The sequence below is a fragment of the Anthonomus grandis genome, chromosome 14 (assembly GCF_022605725.1).
Source record: "Anthonomus grandis grandis chromosome 14, icAntGran1.3, whole genome shotgun sequence".
NCBI lineage: Eukaryota > Metazoa > Arthropoda > Insecta > Coleoptera > Curculionidae > Anthonomus > Anthonomus grandis.
Genome location: NC_065559.1, coordinates 14,113,985 through 14,129,107, shown reverse-complemented (window position 1 = coordinate 14,129,107; position 15,123 = coordinate 14,113,985). Strand labels below are relative to the sequence as shown.

At 30.8% G+C, this 15,123-nt stretch overlaps 1 protein-coding gene and 1 long non-coding RNA gene across 8 annotated transcripts in view; one reads left to right on the top strand and one right to left on the bottom strand.

Annotated features, from left to right (window-relative positions):
• The window catches only part of LOC126744646 (uncharacterized), a 228,790-nt gene that overhangs the window by 80,353 nt on the left and 133,314 nt on the right, over positions 1 to 15,123 (bottom strand). The window contains exon 1 of one of the 7 annotated variants that reach the window (XM_050452148.1): positions 9,772 to 10,037. The exons of 5 other annotated variants lie outside the window; for them this stretch is intronic. In XM_050452148.1, the coding sequence (XP_050308105.1) occupies positions 9,772 to 9,838 (67 nt within the window). In that variant the 5' untranslated portion in view covers positions 9,839 to 10,037. Of the gene's footprint in view, positions 1 to 9,771; positions 10,038 to 15,123 lie in introns of those variants that run through there. One more of the 7 variants, XM_050452150.1, reaches the window with a different exon arrangement.
• The window catches only part of LOC126744664 (uncharacterized), a 91,706-nt gene continuing 86,694 nt past the window's right edge, over positions 10,112 to 15,123 (top strand). The window contains exon 1 of the long non-coding RNA XR_007663276.1: positions 10,112 to 10,205. This is a non-coding gene — a long non-coding RNA (uncharacterized LOC126744664). The remainder of the gene's footprint in view (positions 10,206 to 15,123) is intronic.

Sequence of the window (15,123 nt, the reverse complement as noted above, 5' to 3'; positions counted from 1 at the left end):
AAATAAACCTTGCTTACCTTTTATGCAATTCGATTATCCAAGTAGTATTGACGCTTTGTTTGAGAGTGTAGTTGTTGGGTTCTGTATGTTCTTCTATTTGTATTTTTTCTGTATGAATTCTTAAAAGTTAACCAAAAAGTTAGGTTATTGTCCGTTGTGTGTAATAATATGCATGACTTCAATTTCTACCTCGATTGTGATGTGATAGTGGCCGTTTTAGATGGGTAATAAGTAGTATTAGGTGACATTGGTATAACTTTAATTCAGTAAGCCAATTACGAGGCAGTTCAAGTCATTTTAAATTCCAGTGGCTTGAATATATGATTGATTAAATTTTTCTTTTTCACTCTGATAAAAATTGGACGAAGTTAACTACATAGGGTTAAGGGTTGTGATTTTTAAGAAGAAAACAAAAATCTTAAGGACCGGGTCGTTCTTCTGCCCAACTTAATCAGAATTTCAACCACGCAATATTTAACTCGGCTCAGGGGGTGAGTTTGTTAGGTCAGAAATTATACCAGTTTATCTAAGTTTAAATTAGATAAATGTTAACTAGAACGTTCGAAATATTAATGAGCGCCACCGCATTTTTAGTCAAAGGCCTAGGGCGTTATTTAAATTATTACTAAGAGGACAAAACTAGGAAAAAATAAAAGTCAAGATCAATTTTCTACAGGCCAATCGTTTAGTGTCACTTTTGACTTTTAAAGAAGCTAGAGAAAAAAATGAAGTCAACACTCCACAGCTACAGTTTTCTGCGATTTCTCAAAGGCATTTGATTGTGTTAATCACAATATTTTAATTAACAAACTGCAACACTATGGGTTTAGAGGATGTTCTCTCAAATGGTTTAAGTCATATCTTAGTTTCAGAAGTCAACTCGTGAAGGTTGATACGACAACATCTTCATGCTAACCAGTTGAATGTGGTGTGCCGCAAGGTTCAGTTTTGGGCCCTATTTTGTTTCTCCTATTTATTAATGACATGGCCAATCTGAATATCAGCGGCAAAATTTGTCTGTTCGCCGACGATACCAGCTTTACTTGGAGCACTCCAGATATCACGTCTCTGCATGCAACTATATCTAACGATTAGTTAGTTAATTTAGCAAGGAGAGTTTACGAAGGAAACTACTGGTCTTATCGGGTTTCCCTCCTTATGAATCTTAGGTAAGCCATAGAGCACAGGAGTACGGGGGTTCATAGGGTATAGGTTAGATTTAGTGGTGTTAAAGTATTCTAGAGTTATAAGACATCGATCTAGAGAATTCTTAAGTTTTGAGAAAAAACTAATCGTTGGATCCCTAGTAATAGTCACAAAGTCGTCAGTCGATAGAAATTTCGTCACTTTAGCCACATAGTCGAGTCTATTCATGACTACCAAACAAGAGCCTTTGTCTGCTCTGGAAATTAGAAGATCGTGCGTTTCAATTTTGTTTTTAACAGAATTAATGCTGACTTAGTTTCTGTGGTGTTGGTGTCCCTGAACTTATTGACGAGGCTTAGGTGTTCCTGTACCCTTGTGGATACTCTCCTTCCCTTGTGCCGTGTTATTGTTTTTTATTACAAAATATGTGGGTATTCTCATATTTAAATTATATTTGTCAGTACTTAGCAGGTCACCTAGCTATAAGGTAATTTTATCTAATTTTTAATATTTGATTTTGCTTTAGTGTAAGGTTTTATTGTAGTTACGTGTGTTTTTCTGTTTATTATAGGTCTGATGATGCTTCATTAGCGAAACATGTCACCTGAATAATAAAAAAAAAAAAAAAGACATTTTGAGACTGAGACTTGGAGTTTTCATTTTTTTCTCTAGTTACGTAAGTCTCTTTGAGATAATGGACGAGTTCTTTCAATTTTAAAGAAGCTGCTGTGTAAAATAAAAATCATAATCAAATTATTTAAAATATTTAGTTTTTTTCATAATAGTGGCTCACTCAGTACAAGTACCCCTTACTTGTGAAAAAAAAGAAATAGCTTAATTATTAAAATAATAAATTTTACTTTGTTTCGCCCCCTCATTAGCATGATAAAGAAGCTGTAAGGCACTTATGCCTTACCGGTAATACCGAAAATGTACTCATATTAAATTCACTTAATAAAGCAAAACTCCACAAAGTGGGTAACCAAGTGAGGAGAGTATTATCAATATTAAATTTAAAAGAAAATAGATTATCGGTACATAAAAGAAATAAATAAGTAAAACAACATAAAATATGTCAATTTACTATTAGATAAAAGCTGGGGTACTTAGCTGGTGTTAAGCTAATGTTTTAAAACAAACCAAGACAAAAAGGGAAGTAGAAACTAAAAAACGAAAAGAAAAATATCCTCTATTATTAAATAGAATTAATTAGAAATCATAAGTCTTACCTCGTAAACCAATGTCGGTTACCAAAAACGTACTGCCAAGAAATGTGAGGCATTTGGTTTCATATTAAATAAACACTTGGAATTTGTTATAACATCCCAGGCAAAATTACGGTTTCTAAACAAGAGTACAGCCTATACCAATAAAGTTGGATCTCTTTTATTTCCTATAAAGAGTAAAATTTCAAAGATAACGTCCGGTCACAGTTACAACCCCAGCCAACTGAGAACGATCTAGAATCGTGCCGCATAAACGCTAGAATTCTGTTAGTATGACATTTACAGAAAAAAAGAAGGGATAACAGCGCATCGGCAATGTCGTCAATTTAAAAGTAAACAACAAATAACATTTCTGTGCAGCATAAAATCCCTTCGCGGAGAACCACAATTGGACGGGAACCAATTTTTGATCTAATCATGATTTTATAACGATATACCGGGTGTCCATAGAAATTATTACTAAAAACTATTACTAAACTATTATATACATATACTAAACTATTATGTTATCCATCTAAACGTCCATACAAAAGTTTCACAGGACGGCCGTGAAAAGGTCGCATGATTTCTCGACCGATCAAAATCGTCGCAATACTATTAATAAACCATGAAAAATAATTTAACATTTTTTTATATAATTAATATCGTTTAAATAATTTAATATCAATATCTAGCTAGTCCATAAGTTATACACTCGTACTTCTAATCTTGTGTGTAACCGAGTTTGATTCTCAATGAATCTATGTTGTGGAATTTTACTTTTTTATTTAAAATTACTTATCCTTTTTTTATGAATTACCTATCTTTTATGAATTTTTGAATGAATTTCATTAATTTTTAGACTAATGTTTGTAATTTGAGGCTTTAGCAAGAGTGAAACATCTATAGCCCTGTATCGCGTGTTGGTAGTACGTAAATGTGCGGCTTTCATTGTTTTTTTTTTCTTTGTTTTCGTTAGTTAAATTTTGTATTTCTTATGTTTTTATTACAATAATATCTACTATATTCAATTGTTAAACAAATTAAGAATACCAGGTGGTAAAAAAAAATATAAATTTTAACAGTTATAAAATTTTAATTAATTTGAATCAAGGTTAAAGTTAACAATTCTAATATTGCTTATAATTATTAAATTAAATGTATAAAATTAAATTTCTACCTATTAAATATGAATTCAGCTTTTACGTTCATTTAATATTTAGAAAAATAGTTCTTAATAATTAATGGTAATAAAACTGGCAAAATTTAACATAATAGCTATTTATGTATCAAGGGCATTGTAAGGACGATAATGCCCGAAAGGTGGAAATAGTAGGTTTCCGCCTGATGGGCATTAAAGTCTAACAATGCCTGTGGTGCATGCAATGCCTTATGTTTTACCTAAAAATTGATTTTAATGAACAAAAATAATTTTAATATTAATTAAAAAATAGGGTCTACCTGTACAGGTAGGTATACGTACATACCTACCTACAGAAATTTATCAAGTGACTTGCAGTGATTATTTAAGTTTGACTTTGATGTTTCTGTTGATGTTGATGAGGTACATTGGTTTAACAAATTTTAATATTTTTAGTCGGAAAAATACAGTCCGAGCTCGTCTAGGTCTACGTTAATGGTCTATAAAAATATAGACATCTCGCAATACCATCGTCACATATCTTTTTTAAAAGTTAAGTCAAAAGGATATGTCCCGAAGAAGTCTAAAGTTTTGGAAGGAGAACAAATAATAAAATGTATTAAAAAGGCTCCTGATGATATCTACTTAGTACACAAAGTCATATTGGTAATGGGTGTTTTTGGAGGTTTTAGACGAGATGAGTTGGTCAAAATGACCATTGATGATATTGAAGATAGGAACGGTCTTGGTAATAAAGGTACCAGAAACCAAAACTTCAACTTCAAAAAGTTTTACTATCATTGAAGAAGATTTAGGCGCTTTAAATTTATTAAAAAAGTATGCAGCATTAAGACCAGCTGGAATAAAGGAGCGAAGATTCTTTCTTACCTATAGAAAGAGTCGCTGTACAGTACAACCTGTTGGAAAAAATACCACAGGAAGCGTCCCAACATTGATCGCAAAATTTTTAAAACTGGATAATGCAGAACCTTATACCGGCCACTGTTTGCGTCGCACATCGTCAACTTTACTTGTTGAGGCAGGTGCTTCGTTTGAAATGCTAAAACAACATGGGAAATAGAAAAGCTCTTCAGTAGCTGAAGGATATATAGAAGAAAGTATTTCATCCAAAAATAAAGTAGCCAAAATGATTGCCCATTCAGTTAATTCCGAGGTTATCCGTATCGACTACTGAAAATTCTTTAATGGACAATTTACAAACTATACAAAATAGCGTTAGTGCTGCCACCTCTACCATCACAAAAAACACCGACCATTCTATAGTGGGATCAGCTTCATTTTCCGAGACATTTCAAAATTGTAATTTTTAGTATTTAAAGAAACATTATTTTTTGTATAAAATGGATGTTTATTCTTTACTATGAGAGAAATAAAATTGGATAAGCAATAAAATTTCCGGGGCATTATCATAATGCCCGTTTATAATGCCCTAGGTGTGATAGCAGATATTATTGCTACCATAACATATTCCGTTTCTAAGGTATTATAAATTAATAATAGATAGGTAAAACATAAATGTTTATGAAATAAATAGAACAATAATATGTCTTAGTAGCTGCACCTATGAATTATTAAAAGTATATAAAGTTATATTTAAATAATTTTACATACTAAATTTGTTTGAAATTTAACAAGCCTACATATTTTTTAAGGGTGATTTTACTAGAGGCATATTTTCTAAGGAAAAACTGTATTTGGCGTATCAAATTGGTGAGAATTTTAAAGTACTATGAGTTATGCGCTAAAAAATTTTAGTACAATGTTATTTATCAGGTAGGACACAAGTAACTTGTAGAAAATGGTTTCAGGACAGACTGTTGTGAGACATGGGATGTCCCAGCGTTCTGGGTTAGGTTGAACACATATGTTAAGGGTGTGTCAATAAGAACCCAAAAGATTTGAATTGCGCGCCATGTTTGACAGTCATAATATCACATGATAATAATGTAACAGATCGAAAGATAAGAGTTAGTAAACAAGGAGCATTAGACGCTAGAATAACGCGTCCTGATCGTCAAAAATTATTATGGGGAAAATGTAATTGTCACTATTCGTAAAAAGCGTCGAATATTCGGTGAAATAATGTTCCTAATTCATCTACTGTGAAAAGAATAATCAAAACATTCGAAAGTTTTGGTTCGGTAAGTCAAACCCACAATATGAGCTCATAGAGGTCTTTCGAAACAAAACATCACGGCAGTTCTCAAAAGTATGACATAAAAGCCAGAGGTGTCAGTTCGTTATTGGGCACAAAAATTGGATATTTCATTAGGTACTCATTAGCGAATTTTTAAGGTTTACAGCTGCATGCGTACAAAATCCAACTGACCAAATAAATTCTGTCAGTAGATCACGAACAGTGAAGAGAATTCAGCAATTGGATCCTTGAGCAATTTGCTGATTCTTAAAACAAAATAATTTTCAGTGCTGAGGCCCACTTTCACCTCAATGGCTTCGTTAATAGGCAAAACTGTTGCATTTAAGGCTTAGAAAATGCACGACTGATTCATCAGAAACCAACGTGTGCATTATGGTCTGGAAGTATAATTTTACCATTCTTCTTCGAAACGAAAATCGTGATGTAGTACCGCTAAATGGAGGTGAAACGTTATCGTGCTATTTTAACATAGTTTCTTTCTCTGGAATCTATTTATCCTAACGACATGTGGTTTCAGCAGGACGGCTCCACGCTCTTGGCAATTTAACGCCTTTAGACTTCTGCCTGTGGGACTGAAAAACCCTGCAACCATTGAAGCATTGAAAGCCAGTACTAGATGCTGTATCAATGAAATACCACCACATGCATACAATGCAACAAAACGTTATTAAAAATTTTGTAAAAAAGCTACGCATAAACCACGAAAGTCGTGGCGGCAATTTGCAAGATATTTTGTTTCATATATAATTGTCAAATATATATTTTCTGAATCAGTAAATATTCCAATACTTTGCTGCAGAAAATCGTATTTTATTGAACACTGAACTCTTACGCTCTTATTGAAACACTCTTAAGTTTAAATATATCACGTTTGTCAAGCTATTAATTAACCGTGAAATAAAAAAAAAGTAATTAAATTATTGTCGAGTTTGTCGAGAAAGGAGTTATGAAGGAAGTATTAACGAGAATTTTAAAAGATATGTATATTTTGTTCATATTTTTAATTTAATTTAATTTTACATTATTTACTTTGATAACGGTAGTAGATATAACTACCGAAACGTTAGTTCAAATTAGGTATTTTCATGAAAAAAGTAGGTCTTCTCGTTGTTTTTATCGTTTTTAATTTTGATATTCATAACAAAATTAGGTAGGATATTAAAAAGAAAAAACGAGCTTAGAGAATATTAGATTAAACCTCAGCTCCTAGGTATATAAAAAATCGATTATACATCAAGTAAATTATTGTATTTAAAACTTATTGAACTTAAATTAAATTAAGTATAACGATATATACATTTTTGTTATGTATCATTCAAGATTTAAGTTCATATTTATTTTAAATACGTAAATAAGTCTATTTTCTTCTTCTTTTCAATTTTTGAGCGTGTGAGATATTATTTTCTAAATTGATTTTTGTAATAAGTGACGTAATATCCAATAAAATAAGTAACTTATTATGAATTCGTCACAACAATACAGATTTTACTAACTTCACTTTAATGTCACAAAAATCTAATAAAGTTGTATCATTAGAGATGGATATCTTTAGGTACGATCGGTGCAGTTTGAACCGAGAGTAAATTATTAAAAAATGACAGGAGGTGACTATAAATGTTTTGAAGTATTTTTGCCTAATTTTCTTGATATTATTATTAATTTGGTATGCTACCACAATTATTCCAAGTATCTTTTATTCATCTTAATATATTTCTCGAGATAATGCTTCATTGACCGTCTAACTCGATAGAAAATTCCTTTATTTCATGGCAACAATCTATGATTCGCTGTTCTAATTGCTGCATGTTATGAACAGGAACTTAATATACCAATTGCCTTAATTAACCATAAAAGAAATAGAAAGCTTGCTGAACTATTTATGTCATAAATTTATAATTAGGCGAATAAGGTGATTACGAAATGAGTCCGATCCCTCGGTCTGGATAAATTGTATTAAATAATCACGAACTGTTGAACTAAAATAAGGTGGTGCATCGCTATGCACAAAAATCATTTCTGCTCTAAATCCGATGGGTACTTCTTTTAGCAAATCAAGCAAACTATATGTCGCGAAAAATGTAAATATGTCGCCCTTAAAGCGCTAAAGCATTACATACGGTCCTATTAGTATATCTCTCAAAATACATGCAATTAACGTAATGGAAAACTTATCTTGAAATAGATTTTCAAAAATCCCATCAGGATTTTCTTTGGCCCATATATGATGATATCATGCCCTATGATGATATCATTATGAAAATTAGTAATTTCTTCGCGCGTTAATCTATAACATCCATTGTTTTGAATGTTCAATGCTTGAACTTTTTATAGATCATATGGATAAAGAAGTTGTTTATGTAAAACTCTCAAACACAACTTTTAGGAGATTTTTCTCGTACTGATATAAGCATTCGCTTAAACCACTTGAAGAACCCTTCCTTTAATTGCCACAGCCCGTGTGGTAGGGTTTCATAGGGGTGTGGAGTGGGGTGTTTTAAGTCGATGTTTTGGAAAGGTTTCGTGAAACAATCTAGGTGCTTCTAGAGCGGAACCTTTGGCTCTACCATAAATAAAGTGTATATCAGTCATTTCTTAAAATGAAACTGAGACAACTTCAATAAAATTTAGTTGCTCTAAAACGGTCACTAAGTATTTAACACGACTTTCGGACGCTATATATAAACACGAAAAACCTCGGTACTAAAATGCACTGAGTAAAGTAATATTACATATTTACAACGATGTGTGTGAAGCTAGCGTCCGATCGATATCCAGCAACCAAAATCGAGAACGCAGCATATGTCGGTTGCCAGCGACCAATTTATAGTCCGCGCTCCCTGTTATTTAATCAATATAATGCCCGTATCTCCTGAAATTCCCAAGGAATTTTAATAATTTTTTTGTCCACATATTAACAATGAATATCTAAATCGACTGACGATGGTCTCAAACCTCTACAAACTAAGGTTTTATTGTGAAAATCAATTAAAAAATCAAATGTTAAAGAAATGAAAAAGGCTCTAACTCCCAAAATTCCCAAAGGATTTGAATAAAACTTTTTTTCTGTAAAAGATAGTAAATACCTAAATTGATTTTAGATGGTTGCAAACCTCTACAAATGAAAGTTTTTTGATAAAAAAATTATTGATTTTTTAGATGTACAAAAAAAATTTAAATGCTGTAACTTCCACAACTCCCAAAGGATTCAAATGAAACTTTTTTATGTAATTACTAATAAATATCTAAACCGATTTGAAATGATTGCAAATCTCTACAAACGAAAGGTTTTTGGTAAAAAATTATGGAAATGTTAGATGTAGAAAAATATAAACGACTATAACTTCCAAAACTCCTAAAGGATTCGAATGAAACTTCTTTATGCAATTATTTATAAATATCTAAATCGATTTTAGACACATTCTACACACATTTTACAACGTTAGTATTTAAACATGATAAAGCTCCTATAATGTTTTTATTTAAATACGTACATACCAATTTAAATACTGATTAGAATTTTTTTTTTTTAAATGAAGCAGGATACAAGAAAAATTAAAAGAAAAAAAAAGCTGCAGTTCTTAGTTGTTTAATTAAAAAAATAAATATAATTGGCATAAAAGTAAGTGATACAAATTTTTTTGTCTAAAATATTCGATACGGTGCCACCCGAAACGTCTCTGCAATTCATAAGTTTAATTGATTGATCCTAAATTAGCCTCTTATCACGACAAACAACACTATCCAAGATCAAGAAAATCGATTAAGGGATATTTAGGATATTTTTAGAGCTTTCGCCAATTTTAAATGAAAATGTATTATACAGACATCGAGAAAAAAAAGGGAAAATCTTTTAATTTTAAAATTTGTTTCCTTAAAATATAAATAAATAACTTCTTAATTGTAGCATACTTTCATTTACTTTATAAGTTATTAGAAAGACGTTAATAATTATTAGTAAATTGTTAAAACTATAATGGTAGATATATCAATATATTTTCAATAGTTAATAAAAACTACAAAAGGATATTTAATATACATATAGGTTAGCAAATAAAATTAAAACTTTTTTTAATAAAGATTAGTAACACAAAATGAGATACCTTTAGTACGAGTAAGTAAAATTATTCCAGAGAAGAAGAACAAACAAACTAGGAAAAAAACCAACATCACTTACAGAATCTTTACATCAACGAGATTTATCCGGTGTGCCACTATAAACAAACCGCACAGCCGCACCGCCGCTCTTTTACTATAAAATATACGATAATTACGTACGAACTTATTATCTAACGAACGCGGACCGCGGATTCGCTGCTGCTGCTCCTGCTGCTGCTGTTTATTCCTTCACTTCTGTCTTCCGACTAAAATATTTGACCATTCACAGTCTGAAATAAATTTTATGTCTACCATACTCTACTATCTAACTTGAAGGTTATTATCAATTTCCAGTTTGTCTGCAGTGACGGCCGCAGCAGCACCAGTACCACGCGAGAAGACACGTTTCTTGGGACCGTTCACTAAGCCTACTTAATTTGTAAGTTCTTTTTTCTTGAAAAAAAATATAATTGTAAGAGAAAAAATATATATGCATTATAATTTGTGTTACATCAGGTTGCACGAAAACATAATAATCAATTACAGAATTTAATTATAATTTATTATTAACATTAAGGAGTTTAAAGAGTAAGAAATTTGTGCATCTCAAGTCGAAACAAGAATACCGGCTGGTTATATAAAGGTACTAGCTATTTAATCTATTTTTATACTTTAATATTTATAAATCCGGTTCTATAGATGTCGATCCAGTTTTCAGAAGTTTTTAGATGCTTTGTTCTGGCGTCGCAATCTGCTTTTTTTCGCAACATTCCATCTGTCCATATTCTAGCTACATGTACAGTAAGGAAAAGTTAGAAGAATTGTCTTAATTAATCTGCTCCATTTCAGTTTTTTAAGCTATGTCCTATATAGGCAATACTTCATAAAAAAGGTCTGTTTTTGTATTACAGCAGCATTAATATAAAAGGACATCAGTCCTATTTAAAAATGACATACCTGTAGAACAAACCTGCTCTGCGTTAAAATAACTTTCAATAAAAAATTAAAAAACTAAAATAATTAACATAAAATATAATAATATGTGACAAAAAAATAAATATCAGGGCTTATATCCTAATTCACATCACAAAACAGTTTTATCATTAACCAAAACTCTTTATTTTACTCTCGACATGTGTTTCGCTAACGATGTTAGCATCTTCAACAGAGAATCAAAACTTAGTTTCAAGGAGTTTTAATCTTTTCCCGAAGATGCTAAAATCGCTAGCGAAACGTGTGCCGAGAATAAAATAAAGGGTTTCAGTTAGTGGTATTTAGGGAGATAAAACATATTTAGAAACCGTTCAGATCAATTTTTATTTATTATTTAAACATTAAAATGGATATCATTCTGAAAAAATGGAAAAAATCTGGTAGTCATAATTGTACTTTTGTTAATATACAGTGCTTTCATTTCAAAACAAATCACAACCATTAAGGCTGCTACACAGGAAGACTTTTAATCTTATATTTGCAAAGTTCTGTCACCTCCTCACCTCCAGCTAACCTCACTTTGATATGTTAAATGGTAACCCGATCGTGTAAAACATTATTGTAAGCAGCAATAAAGTGTATTTTTAACAGTGTCAAAAAAAAATGAAATCGGTTGACGTACCATCATCGAATAGTGATCTAAAATGTCTGGTTATAATGAATATTTTATCGACGTCATAGATGTATGTCATGATTTGGTATGTCAAATGGCTATTCTATCATCATTTTAAAAGGCATGGAATCTACGACCCAACGGTGTATAAAAAATGTAAGTCTATAATAAGTTTATAAATACTAGGGCTGTGAAAAAAAAGGTGTTTAAAAAATAAACAACTTAATCAGTTCACAAGACAATAATAAAGTCTGTTTTGAAATTCCTAAGAAACATTGGCAACTATTTGTTCACTAATAACTTTATATTCTCGAGTAATTCGATTCCTTTAGATGATTAATATTTTTGGGCGGGGTTTTATAAACTTTGCTTTTTAAATACCACCAAAGAAAAAAATCTGGTCACGTTGAGTCTAACGACCGTGCGAACCATTAAAACTGTACCCCGCCTGCCAAGACACATCCCTGAAAACTGTTCATTAAACCACTCTCGTACTGTCAAAACATCTATCAACAAGTACGGGGAAGCTCGATTTTGTTGGATACAAATTCATTATCCCAGTATTTACAGTTATGCCGATTTAGCAGTCCATGTAGAAAGAAAGTTGACTCTGAAGTCACTGAAGCAGATGGTCTTTACTAAATGAGAGTCCTCCTCAATTCGCTGGCATTCGCTCCTATCAAAATCGTCTTCCCCTAGTTTTTGAAGAATTTTAATTTTATAGGGACAAAGACTTATTTTTTTCCAAAATGTTGTATACTAAACCTGTTGAAATACTCATATTACTTCACTCGTGATGCGACTTTGGAAATAGATAATGTTGGATCCATTGCTAATTGTCCTAGTTCCAAGCTTCCTTATTAATTCTAGTACATATATTTATGGCATACGTTCTTGTCTGAACGTCTATCAATAAATTCTCCGGCGGTAGTACGAGCAGATCAGCGCCATAAAGAAAAATAATTTCTATTCTTTCGGCTAGGATATACACCATTTTAAATTATTCACAGTTTCGAATTTTTTGACTGAGCGTCAGAATGACAATTTTAACAATAATAATCAACTGGCTTTTAAACATATTAAAAATGCTACTTACTGCAGTGTTATTTTTGTGTAAGAATTTCAAAAAACCATTAGTTCTTTTCTTGCACAAAATAGATGCATATTTAAAAAAAATATTTGGACTCAATGAACTGTTATTTACCATATATTTTTAGTGGCAAATCGCTTCAACTTACATAATTTTTTTTTGTCAAAGTCAGGTGGAAAATTTTTTGCCATTTAAAATAATATGTGACATTATAAGGGGCAACCATTTAACCTACCAAAGTTTATGTTGATAGAATATCTTTTATTACCACACATTTTTGCTTACTATATCATTTTAATGCTGCTTAGAATGATGTGCCACACGCTCGGGATTCCCATTTGACATAACAAACTGGTATTAGCTGGAGGTGAGGAGGTGATTGACAAAATTTTGTCAAATATAAAATAAAACGTCCTCCTGTATATCTAAATTGACGTTTTTTATTTTTTTAAGTTATAACAGGTGATTCGTTGAATGACAGCACTGTATGTAATTCATTGCTTTTTAAAAAATTGTCTTCCTATGTGGATAGCAAGTTTTAAAACAAATATTCTGTATAATCAAGTTATAAGATAAATCTTATGCAATATTTTTATTAAAAATTAGAAAACACAATAAGACAATAATTACTAACTATTACTTAACAAATATTTAATTTTCCTTCAACTGACTGTATTGTCCAAATCCTGGAAATGCAATTGCAGTCTATTCTTTAATCTTCATTCTCTCATTTTATATGGCAGTTTGCACTGCAAGCAATTTATTAATGAATATTAGCAATTACATCGAACCATTATTTACTGCAAGGCAATACCATACTCTTTAATGCTGATTTTTTTCTTATCTTCCATCCTTCGTTCGCGTAGAAATTGTAATTAAGGGTATACATACATAGAGAACAGACATACTCCCGGGTGCTGCTTTTTTTATTAAATATGACTTGCAATTATTGGTCTCAGATAGCTTCTGCAATGCATTATACTATACAATGACAAAGGCAACAATGACGATATACGATTAATTTCAAGGTTGTGAGCAGAATTTTAATTATTTCAATTAAATCTTTCCTCTTCTTGTTTTTTTTACTTATAGGCTAGTAGGCAGAATGCGATTAGAGCAATTTTTTTTTTGTTAACTAACTTATATGAATTATTTTATTGAGAATTAACTTTAGTTAAATATTATTTGGCAGCGCCGTTCGGACCCAGTGGTACAAAAGTTGCAGGGAACATAGACGACCGGCGCGGCGCGCTGGTCTAAGAAAGAAAAAATAATAATTTAGTAATAAATTAACATAATACATAAATATTATTCCAAAATTTTATTTTTTATACTTTAATCTAAAATTTAATATAAACAATTTCGCAACTAGGAATTGGAATAAGTTGTATAATATCTTGTTGTTTTAAGACCTCTTGCAAGCAAAAGCAAGTAATAAAACCTTAGTAGTAAAACCTTATTCGCACCGAGATAATTTATTTTATTTTTGGGATTATTTAAACTTGAAATCGCGTAAAAGGCAACAGCTTAAAGTTTTTGTTTGATATTTTCGTTAAAGACAGAAAAACTAGAGGTATGTACTTACGTAGACGAGGTAGACTTAGTACGAGGTTACTAGACGTACAGAAAAACTTCGTACATGTACGAACGAGTTTATAATTGAAATAAATAAGTAAATTATAGTTAGGCAAAATCTTAATACTATTTTTTGTTTTAATTAGAAATGTTGAAAAACTCAGACAAAAAATCTAAAACCTTTTTGCAAATGGTAGTTTGAATAAAAAGCTTAATTTTAAATTCGTAAGAAATAGCTTCGTAAGAAAAAGTCTTACAAGATATATCAATATTTCTGGTAAGACTCCTGTAAAAACAGTTATTACAAAATCTTACTTTTGATTAACGAAATCTACACCAGAAACAAACATCATTAAGTTTTGCATAAGGCTTACATAAAATATTTTTTCCCATAATCATTAATAATGTATTTTCTAGATATTTATTTGTGTTTTATTACTAAGTCGGATTTATCTTTATTATACTTATTTCACATTCTAATTCTATCAATACAAACTGGTGGTATTTGACCTATATCAGAATGCTCACATTCTTTCATATGACTTAAAATTTTCATAAGGCTATTTTCAAAGAATATGCATCAGTTTTAGCTTCTAATTTTTAAATAGAAGGAACAATATATTTTATTAATTGTATTCTTCTGTCGTTTATCAATTGGTCATGTTCATTTTTTTATTTATTACAATGCTCTTTAATTTGTATCTCCAAAGCTACCTTTGCATCCTTTAGAATACATCTCTTAAATCAAAGCAGGAATTTCTGAACGTGTATTATTTAGAATTTTCACATTCTTTTTCATGTTCAAGGATCCTCTTCAAAGTCATTAATTTAAATATTATGCTTCTCCTTTCTCAATTCGTTTAACATTAACTTAGAAGACGAGCCATTTTTGAAACCAATCTCTTCACATTGTTGAAAATAACCGATTTTTAATTTTTTATTATTTATTATAATTTTTTGTTTTTTTTTTGGTTCATTTAGAATTAAGTAAATAACAAGCAATGCCGCAGTAGTATATATAAGCCTTATAAAAATAGCATGTAAATCTAATATTGGAGTTAATCCACAATTAATGTTTTATGCAAT